Genomic DNA, 18,600 nt, shown 5'->3' with positions numbered 1-18,600 from the left:
TCCTCCCTTTAGAAGGCTATATACTACAGCAAAAATGAATACAAAAAGATGTGTTGCTTTGATAAGAGTGGTTATTATTCAGGTAAAAGATAGAATATGGATATCACAGCTTAACTTTGCAATGGACTGTGATTTTGCTGGCCTACATGAGCCCCCAGTTTTGCTGGACCCCATAAAGCTCCCCCTTCATGGACAGTCTTGTCTGCACATGTCTATTGAATGTTCATGGCTGTGTTCAACCCCCTTTAGGTGCAGTGTGGGTCGCAGTCTCTGGCACCTTCATTTTGGGGGTCATAGGCTTAAAAGTTTGAGAACCCCTGGTTTAGAGGAGTGGGCTTTTACCTGCTGCTTCTTTCAGACTAAATTTCTCTCTGTCTTTTTGTGTCTGCAGGTTGTTTGTTTGAAAAGAAGCTCTGTCCAAGAGATCAGCTGTGCAACGATGGTAAGTTTCTCATCTTCATATTTCTGTTTTAGAGTTTACATTCTGTTCTTTAGTACCTTACCTGCTGCTGCAGGAAGGTTGAAAACGTGTTTCATTCCCGTTGAGCTGACCCTTTCCACACTTTCCGTACACTGCTGGTTATTTATTTCACTCATAAAACAAAGTGAAATCTTCTCACATATCTCGGTCTGTCAGGCTGACGTGGACACTTCCCTCCCGGTGGGAAGCTCATATTTACAGTGCCCTGAGTGCAGTGTGTTGAGAATAGTAAATCGAGCGATAGTGAGCAATCCCAGCAGGCTCTAGCTGCAGCGGCGCGCTTCAGAAAGCTGTGACGTTCTCCCTGTCCATCAAACAGTCAGAGCTGAACGTTCGTCACGGCTGAGCCTGCATTAACAGACTCTCTATGGTCCCTTAGTGTGTTTTTAGCATCCTGTTCAAACACAGTTAGGATGTCATTACAAGAGCGTGCATGAATGTGAGCGTGCACAAGCTCGTATGAATGAGCGCGTGCAGATGTGCAAGTGTCTAAGCGTGCAGATGTGTGTCTCAGCTGCATTATTGATGGCAGGTTGTTTCCGCCTCAAGGATGTTTTGTCCCTCGTTCCAGAGTCGGGAACATTCAGGGAACATCAGCAGCATTTTTCTCACGACGTGTCTGATAGTGCTTTCAGGAAGTGCTTTCATTGAGCATGAGTGAGAAAAAGCAGGCTGAGTAACAGGTTGCATTTTGTTTTTGCATTCCTAAGACATGTTTAGTCTGTTTGAATCTACAGTTCCAAATTATCATGCAAATGATATTTTTCTCTGTTTTCCTAAACAATCGATGCAAATGACAGTCAGTATTATTTTCAAGTCATCAACTTAGAGCATAATTCAGATTTTATTTTGCATTAGGAGGTCATATTTACTGAAATCAAAGCAATTTCAATCAAAAACATCTTCTTCACAATTCTTGCATCCATTGAACTTGAGAGTTTTTGGAGAGTGTCTCTAGAATTTCTTTGCCGGATGTCAGAATATCATCCCAGAGCTGCTGTTTTGATGTGAACTGCCTCCCACCCTCATAGATCTTTAGCTTGAGGATGCTTCAAAGGTTCTCAGTAGGGTTGAGGTCAGGGGAGGATGGGGGCCACACCATGAGTTTCTCTCCTTTTATGCCCATAGCAGCCAATGACACAGAGGTATTCTTTGCAGCATGAGATGGTGCATTGTCATTCATGAAGATATTTTTGCTACAGAAGGCATGGTTCTTCTTCTTGTACCATGGAAGAAAGTTGTCAGTCAGAAACTCTATATACTTTGCTGAGGTCATTTTCACACCTTCAGGGACCCTAAAGGGGCCACCCAGCTCTCTCCCCATGATTCCAGCCAAAACATGACTCCACCATCTCCTTGCTGACATCACAGCTTTGTTTGGACATGGTGGCCATCCACCAACCATCCACTACTCCTCCATCTAGACCATCCAGGGTTGCACAGCACTGATCAGTCAACAACTGTTTCTGCTTCTGAGCATTGGTTAGGGGTGGCTGAATAGTAGGTTTATGCATGACTGCAAGCCTCTGGAGGATCCTACACCTTGACGCTCGTGGGACTCCAGAGGCACCAGCAGCTTCAAATACCTGTTTGCTGCTTTGTAATCGCATTTTAGCATCTGCTCTCATAATATGATGAATATGTCCAACAGAAACCTTCCTCATTAGGCCTTTATCTGCACGAACTCGTCTGTCCTCTGAATCAGCCACAAATTTCTTCACAGTATGATGATCACGCTTAAGTTTTCCTGAAATATCTAATGTTTTCATACCTTGACAATGGCATTGCACTACAGTAATTGAGGCTTTTTGGCAGCAGGCAGATCATTTTTATTTCCCATATTGATGAAACCTGTGGCCTGCTTAATAATGTGGAACGTCCTTCTTAAGTAGTTTTCCTTTAATTGGGCTCACCTGGCAAAATAATTATCACAGGTGTCTGAGATTGATTTCAGTTATCCAAAGAGCCCTGAGACACAATACCATCCATGATTTTAACCAAAAAAAAAATGAATGTTTATAACACTAAAATCCAATTTGCATAATAATGTGGAACATGGTGTAAAGCTAGTGAATGCATTCAGTCAAAAAAACCTAGCCTAGCCTAGTTTGTGTCTTAAAACATCTGTTATCTTTGATATGAAGGTTGAGTAAATAAATAACCTGCAGACCACTTCAATCCATCAGTATTTCATCCAAACAAACTCAAACCTGCAGCCTGAACTTCTCCATCTCTGTGTGTTTACTCTCTGTCGTCACTGGAGCGTAAGTGTGTGTGCGCGCTGAGAGTGAGTGTGTGAAAAATGATTGGTTTCTCGATGAGATTCGTCACATGGGCATGAAAGGTGGAGAGGCCGCGAGGTAAGAGATGGGGAGTGAAAGAAACCGAGAGAAAAAGAGCCGGAGTGCAACGTAAACAAGGTCTCCCTCCGTCACCGCTCTCTGCCAATCGCAGCCTGTCCCGGCCGTCTCTATGACAACAGTGACATCACTTGCCTGACGACCGTGTGTCTCCCTCATGAGTGTATGTGCGCTTGTGTTTGATGAAGGATGGAGGGAGGCGGAGGTGATGACTCACCGAGGCCCACGCACGCTCATGCAAACACACTCTGCCATGTGTGGAGGATTGGTGTGGATGTTAGTGCTCTTTAGCCTGTTTTATTATTGAATTCAGAGGCTGAGCTGTCCAAGTGTTTGCAAGTGTAGTCCATGCATTTGGTCATTGATTAGACTGTCCATGTGTGCTTGAATGTTTATGCATGTGGCCTGTTAAAGTTGCACATATTCAGCTGTGTGTAAATAAACAGCTAAGAGGAGAATCAGACATTTTCTTGGTGAAGTCACAGTAAAACTGGATGTTCTTATTGAAATGTTTTGTGTATTTGTGGGTCAGGTCTGACTCAGATCTCTGCAGCACTTTCAGTCTTTGAACTGGTTTGCTGAGGACAGGTCGTTTGTGTCCACCTGCATCGAGTCGATGCTAAGCTGCTTTGGGCTCTCATGGGGTTTAAAGGATCAGTTCACCCAATTTATAAGAACCTTACCCACCTTTTTGCTTGCATCCTTTTCAAACAAAATGTTAAACCGAAGGAGGTCAAGATTTAGACGGAAAACACCCAAACTGTCAAGGCAGTCTCTCTCTGTCTTATCCTACAACCTAAATACTGACGTGATGATATTACCAGCTGATATCGGCCCACTGATGATGCGTTATTTCCTTAAAACATGATAAACAACATTAAAAGATATATGCATGGACAGAATTTTGATACCCTTCCGTTAAAGAAAGAAAACCCCACAATGGTGACTGAAATAACTTTCTTTCAGTCATTACCCGGAGTTCATCACCTGGGTATATCGAAAGCTTTTTCTTTTGGCTCGGCTCCCTCTCCACCATGACAGTACAGTAAAGCCCCTGCAAAACTGCTGATGCTGCACCAATCCGCCTGTCGATCTCATGGTCCATCACACCCTCACTCGTAAACAAGACGCCAAGGTACTTGAAGTCCTTCACTTGGGGCAGAGACTCACCCCCCACCTGGAGTGTGCAACCACTGTTTTCCAGCAGAGGACCATGGCCTCACTCTTGAAGGTGCTTATTCCCGCACTAGCCGTCTGCTGGAGGACGCCAGCCGAATAGATTGGCCACAAAAAAATTTTTGAGGCTAGGGTTAGGTAGACAAAAAATCCTGATACCCAGTCATTTTACTGCTTTCATCAATACCACTGACTTTTTCTGCCTTTTGTTGCCCATCCCTACTTTTTTGAGACATTTTGCTGCCATCAAATTCAAAATGAGATAATATTCTTCATGAAATAGTGAAATGTCTCGGTCTCAACGTCTGATATTTATGTTCTACTGTGAATAAAATATGTTTTTATTTAAATTTTTCACAGCGTCCCAACTTTTTTGCAACTTGGGTTGAACTTGCATGCATATTAGTTTTTTAGCTCCTTAATCGGACAAATATGCAGCCCTCCAGTCCATGTGGTGACCAAGTAGCAACCTCAGATGTTAAAAAAATGAGGCCAATCTGGTCGCAGGTGGCCTAGTGGTTAAAGGCGCACCCCATGTACGTGGGTGGCCCGGGTTCAAATCCGGCCTGAGGCCCTTTACCACATGTCTCACCCCCACCCTCGTCCCTGTTTCCATTTCTATCCACTGTCCTCATCTATCAAATGAAGGCACAAAATTGCCAAAAAATAAATCCTTAAACAAAAAAAAAAAAAAAAAAAAAAAAAAGGAGGCCAATCCTGCACACCACGGTTTCAGTAATGAAAAACCTCATCATCAAATAATCTTGTCTTGTGTTTTGTGAAGCATCATACTAATCCCTTTTATTATAAAGTTGCAGAAACAGAAGGGGAAAATAACTAGCTGCTGCTGTGAAACTAAGCTAAAACAGCGAGTCCTGCTTCAGTCCTGCAGGATAATGTCTCTGATGTCAGGCAGAGCCTGTTTGAGATCTCAGCTTATGAATGAGCACATGCTGCTAAACTGCTATCTGCTGTGATATAATCAAACCTTGTTGTGTCTTTCTCTGCAGACGGTTTGTTCGGGCAGTGCCAGGCCCCCCATCAGGCCCCGGTCCAGTACCAGGTTTCCATACCTGTTCTGCATAAGCTGCAGGAGGTCCTCAAAGACCTGATGGTTCAAGGTCAGGCTTTAACTTCTGCTCACCAACAGGGACAAAATCAGCAAGGATTGCAATAACGTCTTATATTTCTGTCTCAGGTCTGACCTGGCGGGACGACATCACTCAGGCTATCATTGGCCGAGAGCTAAGCCACGTTCCCACAGTCGGCTCCTCCTCCAAATTTCATGAGAGGTCGCCTAAGCAGTAAGAATAAATACATGCAAAAGCACAACGTACAGGTAAATGCTGCTCTGCTTTTGAAGTGATAAGAATGTCTTCCTCTGCAGGTTTTTAAGACAGTCAGGTCCCAGTCAGAGGAGGGTTCAGGAGCCCGAGGATTCAGCTGACCCTGAGATGATGCAGCAGTTTGTGGACTACATGATCATGGACCCGTCCCGATCGTCCGTGCACATGCAGACGCCACTACTGGATCCTTACACCTACCACAAGGTAGAAAAAAAGTGCACAACAACATTTTGGGTGCTGCAGCTGTAAAGAATGCAGAATATGAACTAACAATTTATCCACAAATGTAGATTTATCAAGACCAGACCAGAACAAAACTAGAGAAAAGAACTGATACTGCATTTGCTGCAGCCTTTAAAATGGGATGTACCCCCATGTCTGTTTTTAAATGCATTTCTGAGTTATTCTGCCCCCTAGTGGTCTTTAAAACATGTATCTGTTGTCCTTACAGCAGCAGTACGGCTACCAGGAGGAAGAGGAGCGCTCCCTCAACTCTCTGGATGATAATTCAGCCTTCCCCATCCTCAGCTCCCCCCCTCGCTCCCGATCCCGAGGAGACCCTTTAGAAAGAGACCGGCAGCTCCTCCAGGACCTGGTTTCCTACTACCTCACCTCCCCTTCCTCCTCTTCCTCATCTTCCTCCTCCTCTTCTTCCTCGCCTGTGCAGTCACTCTCCCGTCAAAGAGGGGCCTTGGCAGCAGCAGCAGCGTCAGCAGGATTTCCCTCTTCTTTGTCCTCGTCATCTTCCTCTTCTTCATCCTCCTTCTTCCCTGAACTGGACTTCCCCCTGGACTACGGTGAGGACTTCGTTTCCCAGGTGTCTCAGCTCAGCAAGCAACAGCAGCAAGAGCAGGCAGAGAAGAAGGCGCAGGATGACTATGACGCTCTGTCAGGACTGGATGGTGAGAGAAGGAATAAACATGTGGATGAAAGATAAGAAATGAGGTTTCATGCATTTATGTGCAAAATCTTGCAGATAAAAAAATCTACCTAGCAACAGGAGCATGTGTTGCATGCCTACTATAAAATCTGAGTTGGTTTTAGTCCAGGTAACTGAGATTAAAAAGGGACTTTTGCATGTTTAGATTAAATCCTTTTTGCACAACCTGTTGCAACAACCCAAACACATGCCGTCCACATCACGCAGTCTGCCCCCCAAATCGATTTTGATTACCGATAAATTCTAAACTTTCTGATAAAAGGACAAAATCTGCTTTAAAGACATGAAAACAGAAACATGTCTCTTATAAACTTACACTACAAGTATATGATTGGTTTATTTAGTATTTTGATTTGATAAAAGAATTGTTTTCAATTTCTTTTTTTTATTTAAAGGAAATTTCCTTTATTTATGTTTATTCCTATTTATTTTTACATTTTTATTCAAATATTATTTTTTTATTTGTATTTATTTTTTATTTTATTCAATTGTTTTTTTTTTTTCATTTGTATGTTTTTTTTATTTTTTCATTTTTATTCCTGCTCTTTTCATTTGTATTTACTTGTGTTTTGGTTTTTCAATTTTTATTCAAAATTTTTCAAGTGTATAATTTGTATTTATTTTTCTATTTTGATTTATTTTGATATGATTTTTTTATTTCATCAAAAAAATTAATCGAGGGGTGCAGGTGGCAGAATGGATAAGGCACGCGCCCCATGTACGCAGGCGGCCCGGATTCAATTTCGGCCTGAGGCCCTTCCCCGCATGTCTCTCCCCACTCTCTTCCCTGTTTCCAACTCTATCCACTGTCCTCTCCTCTGTCAAATGAAGGCACAAAATGCCCAAAAATAAACCTTTAAAAAAAAAATTAATCAATTTCTTAAATTGATTATTTCTTTTATTTCATTTTTTTATTTAATTTGTATTTATTAATTAATTTATTAAAATTCTCTACTATTTTTTTAAAATTTCTTTAGTATTTAGTTCTTTTCAGAACTTTTAATTTGCTGTAGGTGTTTCTATAAAACTTTTTTAAACGCATTACTAAATCCACTAGTAAAAAAAAATACGCAAGAAAAACAAGTAACTATCATGATCACTGTGCGGGAAAAATTGGCTTATTTATTGAATTTGATTTGTGTGTTTATTTCATTAAATTGACTATTTCAAATTGCACTTTTAAACATACACACCCCTCCAGAAGTATGTGGACAGTGAGGCCAATTCCTTCATTATTGCTGTAGACTGAAAACACTTGGGTGTGACATCAGAAGATGCCATCAGTAAAGCTATCATTTAAGTTGTGTATCAGATCCAGATGCAAAAACCTGGAAATAAAAGATGACATGTTTATCTCTTGTATTTTCATCTTTTGATGTCAAACCCTAATGTTTTCAGTCTACAGCAAAATAAAAGAACTGGCCTCACTACTTCTGGAGGGGAGTGTAAAAGTAGTTTTAATAAATGATCATTGAAGTATCAGTAACTACAGTGGTTAAACTGTGAATATCCAAGAATAGTGGATAATCTCCTTTGGCATTGACAGGCAGATTAATGTGGCCCTCTTGGTAACCAGAGTTGCCCGTCCCTGTACTAGAGTATAATCCATTCATAAATATAAATGTTTGATTATCTTGTGTGTTTTTGCAGAGCGCTCCCTGCAGAGACTGGCTCTGCTGCTTGATCACTACGGCCTCGACGTGAAGGATTTGTCCCCGGAGCAGAGAGACAAACTACCAGCCGCTCTGAAGCAGCTGCAGCTCGACAGCTCCTACGGATACAAAGAAACCAAAGGTGGGCTTCACTCTGAGAAAAGATCTTTGTATTTTTACACATTTGAGCCTAAAATAAACTACAGATTGCACATCTGAGTGATGCAGCTTGGACATGTTTGTGTTTTTATTAACTCCTAAATGTACGGCAGCTGTCTCAGTCATTACTGGATCTTTAGATGCTCAGCTGTGGTCTGCAGAATTGTGTCCAAATGTTTATATCTTTAATGTTGTTTGATTAATGATCATATTGTGTTTGTGTTTTATTAGATAAATATGGAAACAATGCTGAAAAAGGAAAGAAGGTTGGTTTTATTTTCTAAATGCAAATTTCATCTCTTTGTATTAGATCGCATGATTGCCTTCAGATAGGCTCAGATTTTCTAAAGTAACACGTGTAAAGGCCCCGTTTAAACTGAGATATTTTTATTCTTTAGGTGTCAGAGGGGTCCATGGCATATAAGACCGCCGCCCCAGAAGCTCCGCTCTCTGCTGCCAAACTCCCAAAACCAGAAGAAGCCCAGAAAGATTCTCCTCCTCCTGCAGCGGCCAAACAAGACAAAGCGGCAGCCAAAGCAGATGAATACGGATACATCGTCACCAATCAGAGGTTAATACCTTCATTTCCTGTTCCTGTTTCAACCAATCACATGACTTCCTGTGTGTGAGTGAGTGTGGCGTCCAGTTTTATGTTTTTGTGTTTTTTTGTTTCTTTTAATAAGTGTTCAGGCGGACAAAGGTCTGAGGGAGTTCTTAAAAATTCAGTATTTCAATTCAGACACAAGGGGGCGCTCAAGTGTAGGGCAGCAGGGAATCATGGGAGTGACATTTCCAAGTGGAGCACAGACATGCTGCTCAGCTCTGCCCGCTAATATTTTATTATATATAATTATATCAATGTGACAGTGAACTATTGCTTTGGTTTAAATGGATGGGTTTCACAGAAGGATGGAGAAAAGCTGTTAAAACTACCACCTGCTTTGTCCACTAGCAAAATTTGCTTGCGTAGCACAAGGCAAAATCCTAACCCGACACGCCAGATGGATGTGTTTCACACATCCATCTGGGAAACCTTCGATATACGGTGTTTGGGAAAGGGCAGGGGCTTTGAAAAAAACACTCAGAGTGTGATTGGATGAACGTTCTGTCTGTCACATCTTTACGGGCCAGTCAGAGCAACAAAACACATGACGTTGTCACTGCTGCGGAGGAATAAACTCCATAGAGAACTGCATAACGCAAACCATGGCGACTGTAGACATGTAAGTACTTGACTTTTGTCGTTTTATTAAAGAAAACAACTCACTGCTGTTCTTTGTTCTTCTTTTAACGAAGAAATGTTGTCAAGTTCTGATAAAACTGGCGCTTTGGCAGCATCCACGCTAATCTCTTTGTCCATAATTGCACCGGCCTCTTGTTGCTGCTTGCTTACGTCATGACTCTGCCGCACCCAAAAGTCTTGCCCCTTGTTGCTGATTGGTCCTGTCACTTTCTAACCGGGCCCAAACGGTTCAGACGGGAGCTTTGCAAGATGGATTCACCAGTGAGAAACGCAGAAACGGCGTATCCATCTGCTTTGCAAGGTTAGCAAAATCCAGCAAGGCATTACCACTTTCAACTGCTTTTTTCCCCTCATTGTTAAACTCATCCATGAAACAAAAACAGCAAGTTAACTATTTAATAAATGAACCTTATGGCAGGGATTCCCAACGTGGGTCTGTCCCCCCTAGAGGAGGCCTGAAGTGGCGACATGGGAGGCTAATTTAAGCTGGTGTAATTTCTTAGTTTTTTTCTCAGAAGTTTCCCCGCACTATTCAATGCTCAAACTCTAAAATAGAGGCATTAAAGTCCGAAGATACTCTCAAAATAACGTAATTTACTAACTGATCTGCAACATTGGTGCCAAACTGAACACTGTTTGGACCAATCAGCATCATTTCAAGAGAATGAGGCGGTAGCCAAGGGCGGGGTTTACTCGTACTTGAAGATTTAGCGTTAGCATAGCGTCAATTTTACAAGCACTTTTCGTGATGTTAAAGATGTTTTTGCTTTCCTGGCAACCTTTTTTGGCATGAGTTTGTGAGAGGTACGATGTGGTTGTTAGCTGTTGTGTGAGTGCTTGTGTACAATGGCTGCTAGTGGAGTGATTAGCTCGGACTTAGCCATGGCGGTAGTTTTGTCAGAACTGGACCACATTTCTTCATTAAAAGGCAGAAAGCAACACTGAAAGCTTGTCATGACAGAAAAGATGTTGTTCCTCTCCGGGTCTGCTTTGCTTTGAGTTTGCGATTGTTACAGGTGGGGTTTGCCGGCATATCCGACAGCTGCTGCCGCGTAGCTGCTAGCTTGGATGTAGCTGTAGGAAAGCGGCAGTTTAATTTGAATTGGACCACATTTCTTTTAAAAACAAGAGCATAGAGCCAATCGAAAGCTTTTCCTGGCAGAGAAGATGTTGACCAAGGAGCTCCACAATTAGCAATCTACAGAAGTGGTAGTCTGCCGGTTCAAGAGTATTTTGTCTTGTTGCTCTGATTGGTCATGAGTGTGACAGATAGAACTTTCCTCCAATCACCTTCTGAGAATTTTTGAAAAGTCCTGCCCTTCCTTAACTCTTTCTATCGGAGCTTTCCCAGATGAATGTGAAATATATCCATGCAGTAGACAAATAAATGAGTCTATCTGGCATGTCAGGTTGAAAACAAAAGGAAGTACAGCAGAAAAATGGAAATTAAAAGTGAAATCCAGCAGGAAATTAAATAAGACAAAAACTGCTTCATGCAATCGTCTGACAAAAATATAATTCACCCAGAGAGCTGAGCATGAATCAGCCCTGACGCAAAAACTCTGTGGGCGACTCCTTTATTATCTAACATTGAAGCAGAATAAAACTCTGTGAGTAAACTGGGAAGAAGATTATTAAACTGTATTATTTAAGATGAAGGCAGGTGGTAGCTCTGGCCTTCAGGGGGAATGTAGGGCATACTTTGTGCATATTTGTGAATTTGTGTGCAGCCTCTTCTACATTCAGCCACCACCTACAGTAGCAAAGACTTTGCTGCAATTATGAGTCATTTTTCCACAGGTTAAAAAAAAAAAATTACAGATGAAATACCTTTACCTCTGTTTTTGGGCTAAACTGTCACTTAGATGTTGAACAACGGCAAAAAGAACAAACAAGAGAACACGTAGATGTTTGAAAGGAAAGGAAAGACGTCAGGAATGAAATTAGGAAAGAGAGACAGAAACACCATAGCAGTTGAGTTGTTTGTGTTCATGTTTGTCTGTGTGTGAATGTGTGCGTTTTGTCACCACAGCCCCCTCAGTCTGAACGACGGGGTTCGACTTTTGGAGAGTCTGTCGGAGAGGAGCGGCCTCTCCCCTGCCGCCGTCATCAACGTCAGGTAGGAGCGAGGACGCTGGCGGTCTGGCCATGATAGCGTCTGATACATGCTGCCTCTGAACCCACCTGTCATATACAATACCTGACTACTGACCAAAAAAAAAAGAAACCCAGAGATATTGTTCCCATAAATCCTGCACACTTCGTGACTTTGTCTGTGTCTGTGTTCTCTTTTGCTGCAGCGTGGTTGGACCTTCCATCACCTTCAGGATCAGACCGAACTCCAAGAACCTGACAGCTGGAGAAGTGGCCAATAAAGCAGGTAAACATGGTTTCTATTATATCATGGTACTCCGGATACTCTCATCCGAAGTGCTGCAGAGGTTTTTGCATGAATGGTGCTGTCATTATGGGATGTTTTATTCCTGTAGTCGCAGAGAAGAACTACCTGGAGTCTGAGACTGGTCTGAAGGTGCTGCAAAGTGGCGTCGGAGAGGTGGGTGTCACAACTTTTGACTTCCAGAAAGGTTCAGTTCCTCATTTTCAAAGTGAAGTCCTGCTAAGTAGACTAAGTAAATACGTGGAGGAGCAGACTGTAATCATGTAAGATTTGATGCAATCAGAAGTTTCACCTAAGAGTTACAGTGACTTCCTGTTCAATGGCATGATAACATTTCTAGCCAATAAACAAATGCCCCAATTGTGTCACTTCCTGTTGCCAGTAGGGGTGCTACATTAAAATGATGAAATTAACCTTTGAATATGTAGAGGGACAGGCCTTGATCCTACAAGTGAAATCTGAAGGCAATCAGATGTTTGGTACGAGAGTTGCACATACTTCCTGTCAAAGTGGCAAGCTATTGAAATATTCGCCATCGCCAGTGAGACATCCTTCAAGGAAGCATGTCTGTGTTGTGGTCGGATATTGAGGCCTTTCTGTCAAAATCAGAGCTCAACAGGTGGAGCACAATAAGAGGAATGAACCATTTGTGCCACTTCCTGTTGCCAGTAGGGGGCGCCACTATGAGATATTTGAATCCTGGCAGGTTCAGTGTGATACAGCTGGATTGTGGACTTCCTGTTGGGATATGCCTATGGCTTTAAGAGGCTTTTTTGTAGGTCTGGTGATGACCCATATGCAGACCAAATATCATAAGCCCAGGATGAATGGTGTGCAGGGGCTGAGTATTTTAAGGGAAAATTTTAAAAAATCAAAGGCTGATATGTTGAATTGCCAGAAGGGGGCGCTGTGACAAAGTAATGATACTGATGTATGAATGTATTCAGGATCAGTGTGTGAAGTTTGGTGATGCTTGAAAACTCACAGCTCACACAGCTTTAGATCTCAAGGTTGTCTAGTATGGGCAAAAAAAAAAAATGGAGTCAATCGACCAAAATTCCTCGCGCTAGTTCATTAAAATATGAAATTTATGAATCGCCTCAAAACGCCAAAATTTGACCTTTATTTGTTTGAAGTGCACTTCCTGTACATTTAATGGAAAGGCCTCAAGAGACTTTTCTTTCTTCTGCATCCATGTACCAATTTTCATGCACTAAGCTCTTACCCAGTCCCCTATCTCAGCCCCTCTGCCTTGTGGACTTGCAAAATTCCACCAAAATTTCTACTGAGGGACAATTTTCTTTAAAGTCTGGAACGTTTTTGAGCATGTTGAAGCCCCCAGGTTAGCGATTCATCTGCCAGAAAAATGTCGCCGATCCTGGGTCGGTGCTCGGGCTGTATTTTAATTGCGGAAAGCGTCATTCAAAACGGTGTGAAACGATCTTTTATTTTGAAAGGCGTCACCGGAAGTGGACTGTATCACGCTCGATCGAACTTGACAATACTAAATAGTTTTGGACCATATGCAAGAAACAGGGCGAGGAGGAAGCATGGCATCGTGTGTTTGGTGAGTGAACATTAGCGTCTGATTTCACGAAGAATTAATTAATACCGGAATTATCGGGACGAATTAAAGAACTTTTTAATCACGTTTAAAAAAACAGCCGGATAAAATAACAAAACGACATTACTGTGCTAAAGCTATTTGCGTATTTACTTCTCTTTCTTTACATTTAAAATTAGGTTTCTATCGTCAGTTATGGTCTTATTGCATTTACCTTCATTTAGTTTAGGAAAATAAAAGCGTGAAGCTCATATTTAGTTTAATATTACAGTCTAGAATTCTCTTAAAACTATTCCTATTGCCGGTTCCCATTTATTATATCGGTTTAACGTTTGATATTTATTATTTCCCTGCAAAAATAAATATTAAATGAAGTTGCATTACTTGGGTTGTAAGTTGTGGAAATTGTATTCCAAACATACTCATTAAATTCTACTTCCTGTTTGAATAAATGACAATACAACAATAGATCTTGACTTTCCTGCACCATTAAAAATTTCTGCCTCTAGAATTTCTGAGGAAATTGTCCAGAATGTCCATTGAATTTTAAGCTTGAAATGTTGGAATTTTATGTATTTTCATGGACATTTTATGCGTATGTTTGAATATTTTGCAGAATTTCAATGCAATATTTGCTTTGAAATTTTCAGGCATTGTCAAGTTAAATTAGGAAATGTGTTTTTAATTTCTGGGGATTTGTTTTGAATATTTTTAGGGACTTTGCTTTACAATCTATAGATATTTTATTGATGTTATCAGACATTTCTGTTAGATTTTTGTACATTTTGATGGGGAATTTGAGGAGGGGTGTGCCCTTTGAAATTCAAAGAATCTTCATGGATATTCCAGGGAAGTATTTTGGATATTAAAGGGTAATTGTCCTCTTTTTTTGAAGAATTTTGGAGAATGTATTTGTAAATTTTGGGAAATTTATATTTTATGTTTTAGAGGGAATTTGCTTTGAAATCATGGGAAAATTGCATGAAAATTTTCAGGAGTTTACATGGACTTTTTGGGGCTTGTTAAGGCTATATGACAAAGTTTGATTGAAGCATTAAAAGAATATTTGAAGAACTTGTGGGGTACCTTTTATGGGATACTTTAAAAATGAAATTTTAAGTAAACATGCCAAAACATGCTCAAAAATGACCCAGAGCTGTATTTTCTGCAGAAACAGAACCTTCAGGAGATTTATGGACATCACTTTTGGTCAAAACTAAATCCTATACAGAGAAAATGCTGAGCTTCTAAACTTATCAGCTTCTAATAATCACAAATGAGTGGGAGGAACTAAAATGCTTTCAGGGGGTTAGGGTTATTTGTTTAAAATTACTAAAGTATTGTAGTATTTACGATGTAAGGTGGATAATTCCATTATATTTGGGCATTATTATGATAAATGGTGTTGTTATTCTGAAGTATGCATATGGGCAGCTAAAGTTGGTGTATGAGATCAAATCAGAGTCATAGATATTTAAACTTGTAAAAAGATTTTGCACCTTTAAAAAATGCATACAGTTTTCTTTGCATATTGGAAGAAATTGCAAAGAAAACTGTAACTGCAGAAATAATTTGTAAAACAATTTCGTACTTGTAAAAACATTTTGTTTATCTATGGAAAAAAATATATAGTTGTACAGTTATTTTTTGCAAAAAGTACAGATTTGCATGTGCAAAAAAATGTGCAAATCTGAACTGTATGCACAAAATTTTACAGCTCCACATTTTTTTCTAAACATGCACACAGTACCATTTTTGTTGCATATGCACAAACTATTTCTGCAGCTACATTTTTTGCAAACCTTAACTTTGTGCACAAAACATTTTAGATACAAAATCTTTTTGCAAGTTTAAAATATTTGTGACCCCAATATCCATTTGTGCATGCATGAGTCCTGCTTCATTCAACAGTCTTAATTGGCTTTTTTGTTTTGTATTTTTGTCTTCGAATAATGAGCAGAGATTAATGAACCGTCTTTGCAGCGTCTTGTAGTAACATAAATTAAAGACAGAAGAAGAAAACCTGAGCTGTGATGAAATTTGAAGAGTTAACTGCTTTCATTCATTTTCTCCTTTCACTCTGGAACCTGCTGGGCTCTTTTATACGAGCAGGTGAAGTCCCCTCTCTCCAACCCCCATCCGAGCTTTAATGTCTTTGAGATAACTGCACACAATGGGCGCAGAGCCTCACATTCCTGAGGCCCAGAGAGAGCCAGGAGGTCTGAGAGGTCAAGAGAGACAATTCACCCAGGGAGAGGAGGAGGGAGATTTGAAGAAATGGGGGAGAAAGTTCAAGAATGAGAGAAACTTGGTAGTGTTAAGGAATAAAGTCGGGAGGAGGCAAATTTCTACACGTTGCTAATATTGTGCAAAAACACAAGAAATTACCCCATATACTGAGATTGTGAAAACCAGCTCTAATGTGACTGTGTGATAATCCAGTGCAGTGGAGATCTGATGCTCTTCTTCCTCTCCTGCTGCAGAGCAATGATGGGAAAGCCTTGCCCCTGGCCACCAAAGTCCAGCCTGGCTCCCTCTGGGTTTTTGCCACGCTGGTGGCTATGGCGTGCATTGGCAGCATCCTGGTAGCGGGCATGACCATCGCCTGCCTGCGTCACCATGCCCACCGGCTGGCTGCAAAGAAGCTTGGACTGGGACCGGAGGGGGGCAGCTTCAGCCACCAGGAGTACCAGGTGAACTGAAACATCTACACGTACATGTAAACTAAATAAAAATGAGTGAAATCTATCACACAAACACATGCATACCTGGCTCACCAGGACCTCTGTCGCAAGCACATGGCCTCCAAAGGCGCCTTTGGACGCCTGGAAGCTGCCGCCCTTGGCGCCGTGGGAGGATCGAGCGGTGCAGGAGGTGCTGGCGTCGGAGGAGGAGCAGCAGGAGCAGCAGGAGGAGGGGGAGCAGACTCCAGGGTGAGCAGCGTGTCATCCCAGTTTAGTGACGGAGCCCAGCCCAGCCCGAGCTCCCACAGCAGCACGCCGTCGTGGTGCGAGGAGCCGGCGCAGGCCAACATGGACATCTCCACGGGTCACATGATCCTGGTCAGTGTGAGGGTTATGTCACCCTTTTTTAACATTTCAATCAGATGCAGCTAAGAACCATCAGTGTAAATTTTAAGACTCTGTAATATCATTAGATCTTATTTGTTTGTCTTAGGCGTACATGGAGGACCATCTAAGGAACAAGGACCGTCTGATGAAGGAGTGGGAGGCTCTGTGCTCCTACCAGGCAGAGCCCAGCGCCGTGTCCGTGGCCCAGAGCGACACCAATGCCAAGAAGAACCGCTGCCCTGACTCTGTACCCTGTGAGTCCCTACAGATCAACCTGACTGTTTATGCTGCAGAATACTCATGAAAAAGCTGTGAATTAGAGCTAAAGTTGGCCAGATGATGTTGAAGCTTCCTAAGGGGACATAGGGGTAAAATGTTGATTCTGAGGGGTTAAATGTCACTCTTGTCCTTTAGATGACCACTCGAGGGTGAAGCTGAAGGCAGAGATTAACCCTTCACGCTCTGACTACATCAATGCCAGCACCATAGTAAGTCTTTCATGGTTTCAACCCTGTAACAGATGGCATGTATGTACAAGGCTCTTACAGCTACATCACCAAATTTAAGAAGTTAAATCACCTTTCAATTTTACTTTTTGCTCTTATTTTGGCAGTTATAATGAGATGATGATATCTGACAAAGATGTTTTGTTTTTTTTAATGAATTTTGTGTTGACAAATTTTTGTCTCTGTTGACAAAAAACTGACAGTCCTCCCCCTGGAGCCCTTTTTGGTCCCATTGACCACCATTAAAACCACTTTTTTTCATATTACTTCCATTGCAAGACAGAAATATGAAATTCAGACAATTCCTCTATCTGCTGTCTCCCTGTCAATCAGAGGCAAAAAAAAAATTCACACACACCAAATTACCACTAGATGTTGCCATTTTTCCACGTTTACAGAGAGGCATTATGGGAGATAATTACCTTGTTTGAAGTGAGATGTAACAGACTGTAGGCCATGAGAATAAAATATTTCAACAGTGCATGTTGCAGGCACAGCTACAGAAGAGCATTAGGGCCACTGAAAAAAAAATTGGACGCAATTATTTGTTATTATCCTTGTGAAAAAAGTCAGAATTCGGAGATTAAAGTCAGAATTCTGACTTTAATCTCCGAATTCTGACTATTTTCACTAGTAAAAATATAATAATTGGGTCTCAAATATTTTTTCAGTGGCCTTAATCCTCTTCCCTACAAAACACACACTGAAATCTGTGTTGAAAAAAATGTAGTGATGAAAAAACAAGAAAAATAGTGTTTTTGTATCTCATAGCCATGATATAAAGATCAGAAATTTGAGGATGTTAGGAATGCATCCTGGAATTAGGCATCAGAGTTGTAGTTTCTAGTGTTTTTCATCTGATTCCCACATTTCTTATCACATGGTATTTCCAGTAGGTTACTTTATATGGTGCAAAGTGTTACTTTCATGGTTACAGAGATTTAGAGGGGTATAAGTCAAGTTTACTCATTTGAAAATTATGTTTTTGCATTCCTTGACCTTTGCAAAAAGTTTGGGAACCAAGGAGCAGCCAGCCTCAGTTTGTTCATGCAGGTCCACCTGCAGTTACAAGTTTATCCAGGGACATAATTGCACATTTCTACCTGTTTATTTATTTGTTTATTTAATTTGGATCCCCATTAGCTGTACCCTGGAGCACAGCTAGTCTCCCTGGGGTCCAGGCTGAAAACAGACATTTACAGGCATATCATATATACATTTAACTTTACAAGAAAGCAGCACAGTCTGTGCAAACCATCACATATAGGAAAGCGAATTAAAATCGAAGTTCATAGGAATCCAGAAACTTAAAATGTCCATTGAAATTATACAATAATTTCTGTCAAAGATAAAACAAATGTCACCCACAAAACATTAATACCAAGGTTAGGTTAAGAGAACTACAATCACTCTGTCTATGGCTAATGTCCTACAAATATGATATGCCAAAGTGTTTTTAATACGACCTTCCAAAATAATTTTTTGTGTTAAATTAGTCAGTAATAGAGGTAAGGAATTCCATGCCTTCATTGCTCTGTACTCTACTGTACGTTTTAGGAAGTTAGTGTTTCCTTTTGGTAGTGAAAACTGTTGATTTGTCGCCTGTCTAGTGTTGTATCTATACAATTCTAAATTCAATAGGTGTTTTAAATTGCAAAAGTTTCCATGTTGCCAGTAGTAATGAAGCAGTCATCTTGTCCTCCA

At 41.1% G+C, this 18,600-nt stretch overlaps 1 protein-coding gene across 2 annotated transcripts in view; it reads left to right on the top strand.

Annotated features, from left to right (window-relative positions):
* Window positions 1–18,600, top strand: part of LOC121506481 (receptor-type tyrosine-protein phosphatase-like N) — a 39,800-nt gene that overhangs the window by 14,496 nt on the left and 6,704 nt on the right. Inside the window, exons 2-16 of one of the 2 annotated variants that reach the window (XM_041782314.1) lie at window positions 392–442; window positions 5,028–5,138; window positions 5,216–5,321; window positions 5,405–5,567; window positions 5,815–6,265; window positions 7,954–8,097; window positions 8,346–8,380; window positions 8,513–8,685; window positions 11,390–11,476; window positions 11,658–11,737; window positions 11,847–11,911; window positions 15,803–16,012; window positions 16,100–16,381; window positions 16,497–16,644; window positions 16,805–16,878. In XM_041782314.1, coding sequence (XP_041638248.1) covers window positions 392–442; window positions 5,028–5,138; window positions 5,216–5,321; window positions 5,405–5,567; window positions 5,815–6,265; window positions 7,954–8,097; window positions 8,346–8,380; window positions 8,513–8,685; window positions 11,390–11,476; window positions 11,658–11,737; window positions 11,847–11,911; window positions 15,803–16,012; window positions 16,100–16,381; window positions 16,497–16,644; window positions 16,805–16,878 — 2,180 coding nt within the window. The remainder of the gene's footprint in view (window positions 1–391; window positions 443–5,027; window positions 5,139–5,215; window positions 5,322–5,404; window positions 5,568–5,814; window positions 6,266–7,953; window positions 8,098–8,345; window positions 8,381–8,512; window positions 8,686–11,389; window positions 11,477–11,657; window positions 11,738–11,846; window positions 11,912–15,802; window positions 16,013–16,099; window positions 16,382–16,496; window positions 16,645–16,804; window positions 16,879–18,600) is intronic. The other variant, XM_041782316.1, reaches the window with a different exon arrangement.

The sequence above is a fragment of the Cheilinus undulatus genome, linkage group 24 (genome assembly GCF_018320785.1).
Source record: "Cheilinus undulatus linkage group 24, ASM1832078v1, whole genome shotgun sequence".
NCBI classification, from domain to species: Eukaryota; Metazoa; Chordata; class Actinopteri; order Labriformes; family Labridae; genus Cheilinus; species Cheilinus undulatus.
Note: the sequence above shows the minus strand (reverse complement) of the source record. Positions and strands in the feature narration are given on the sequence as shown.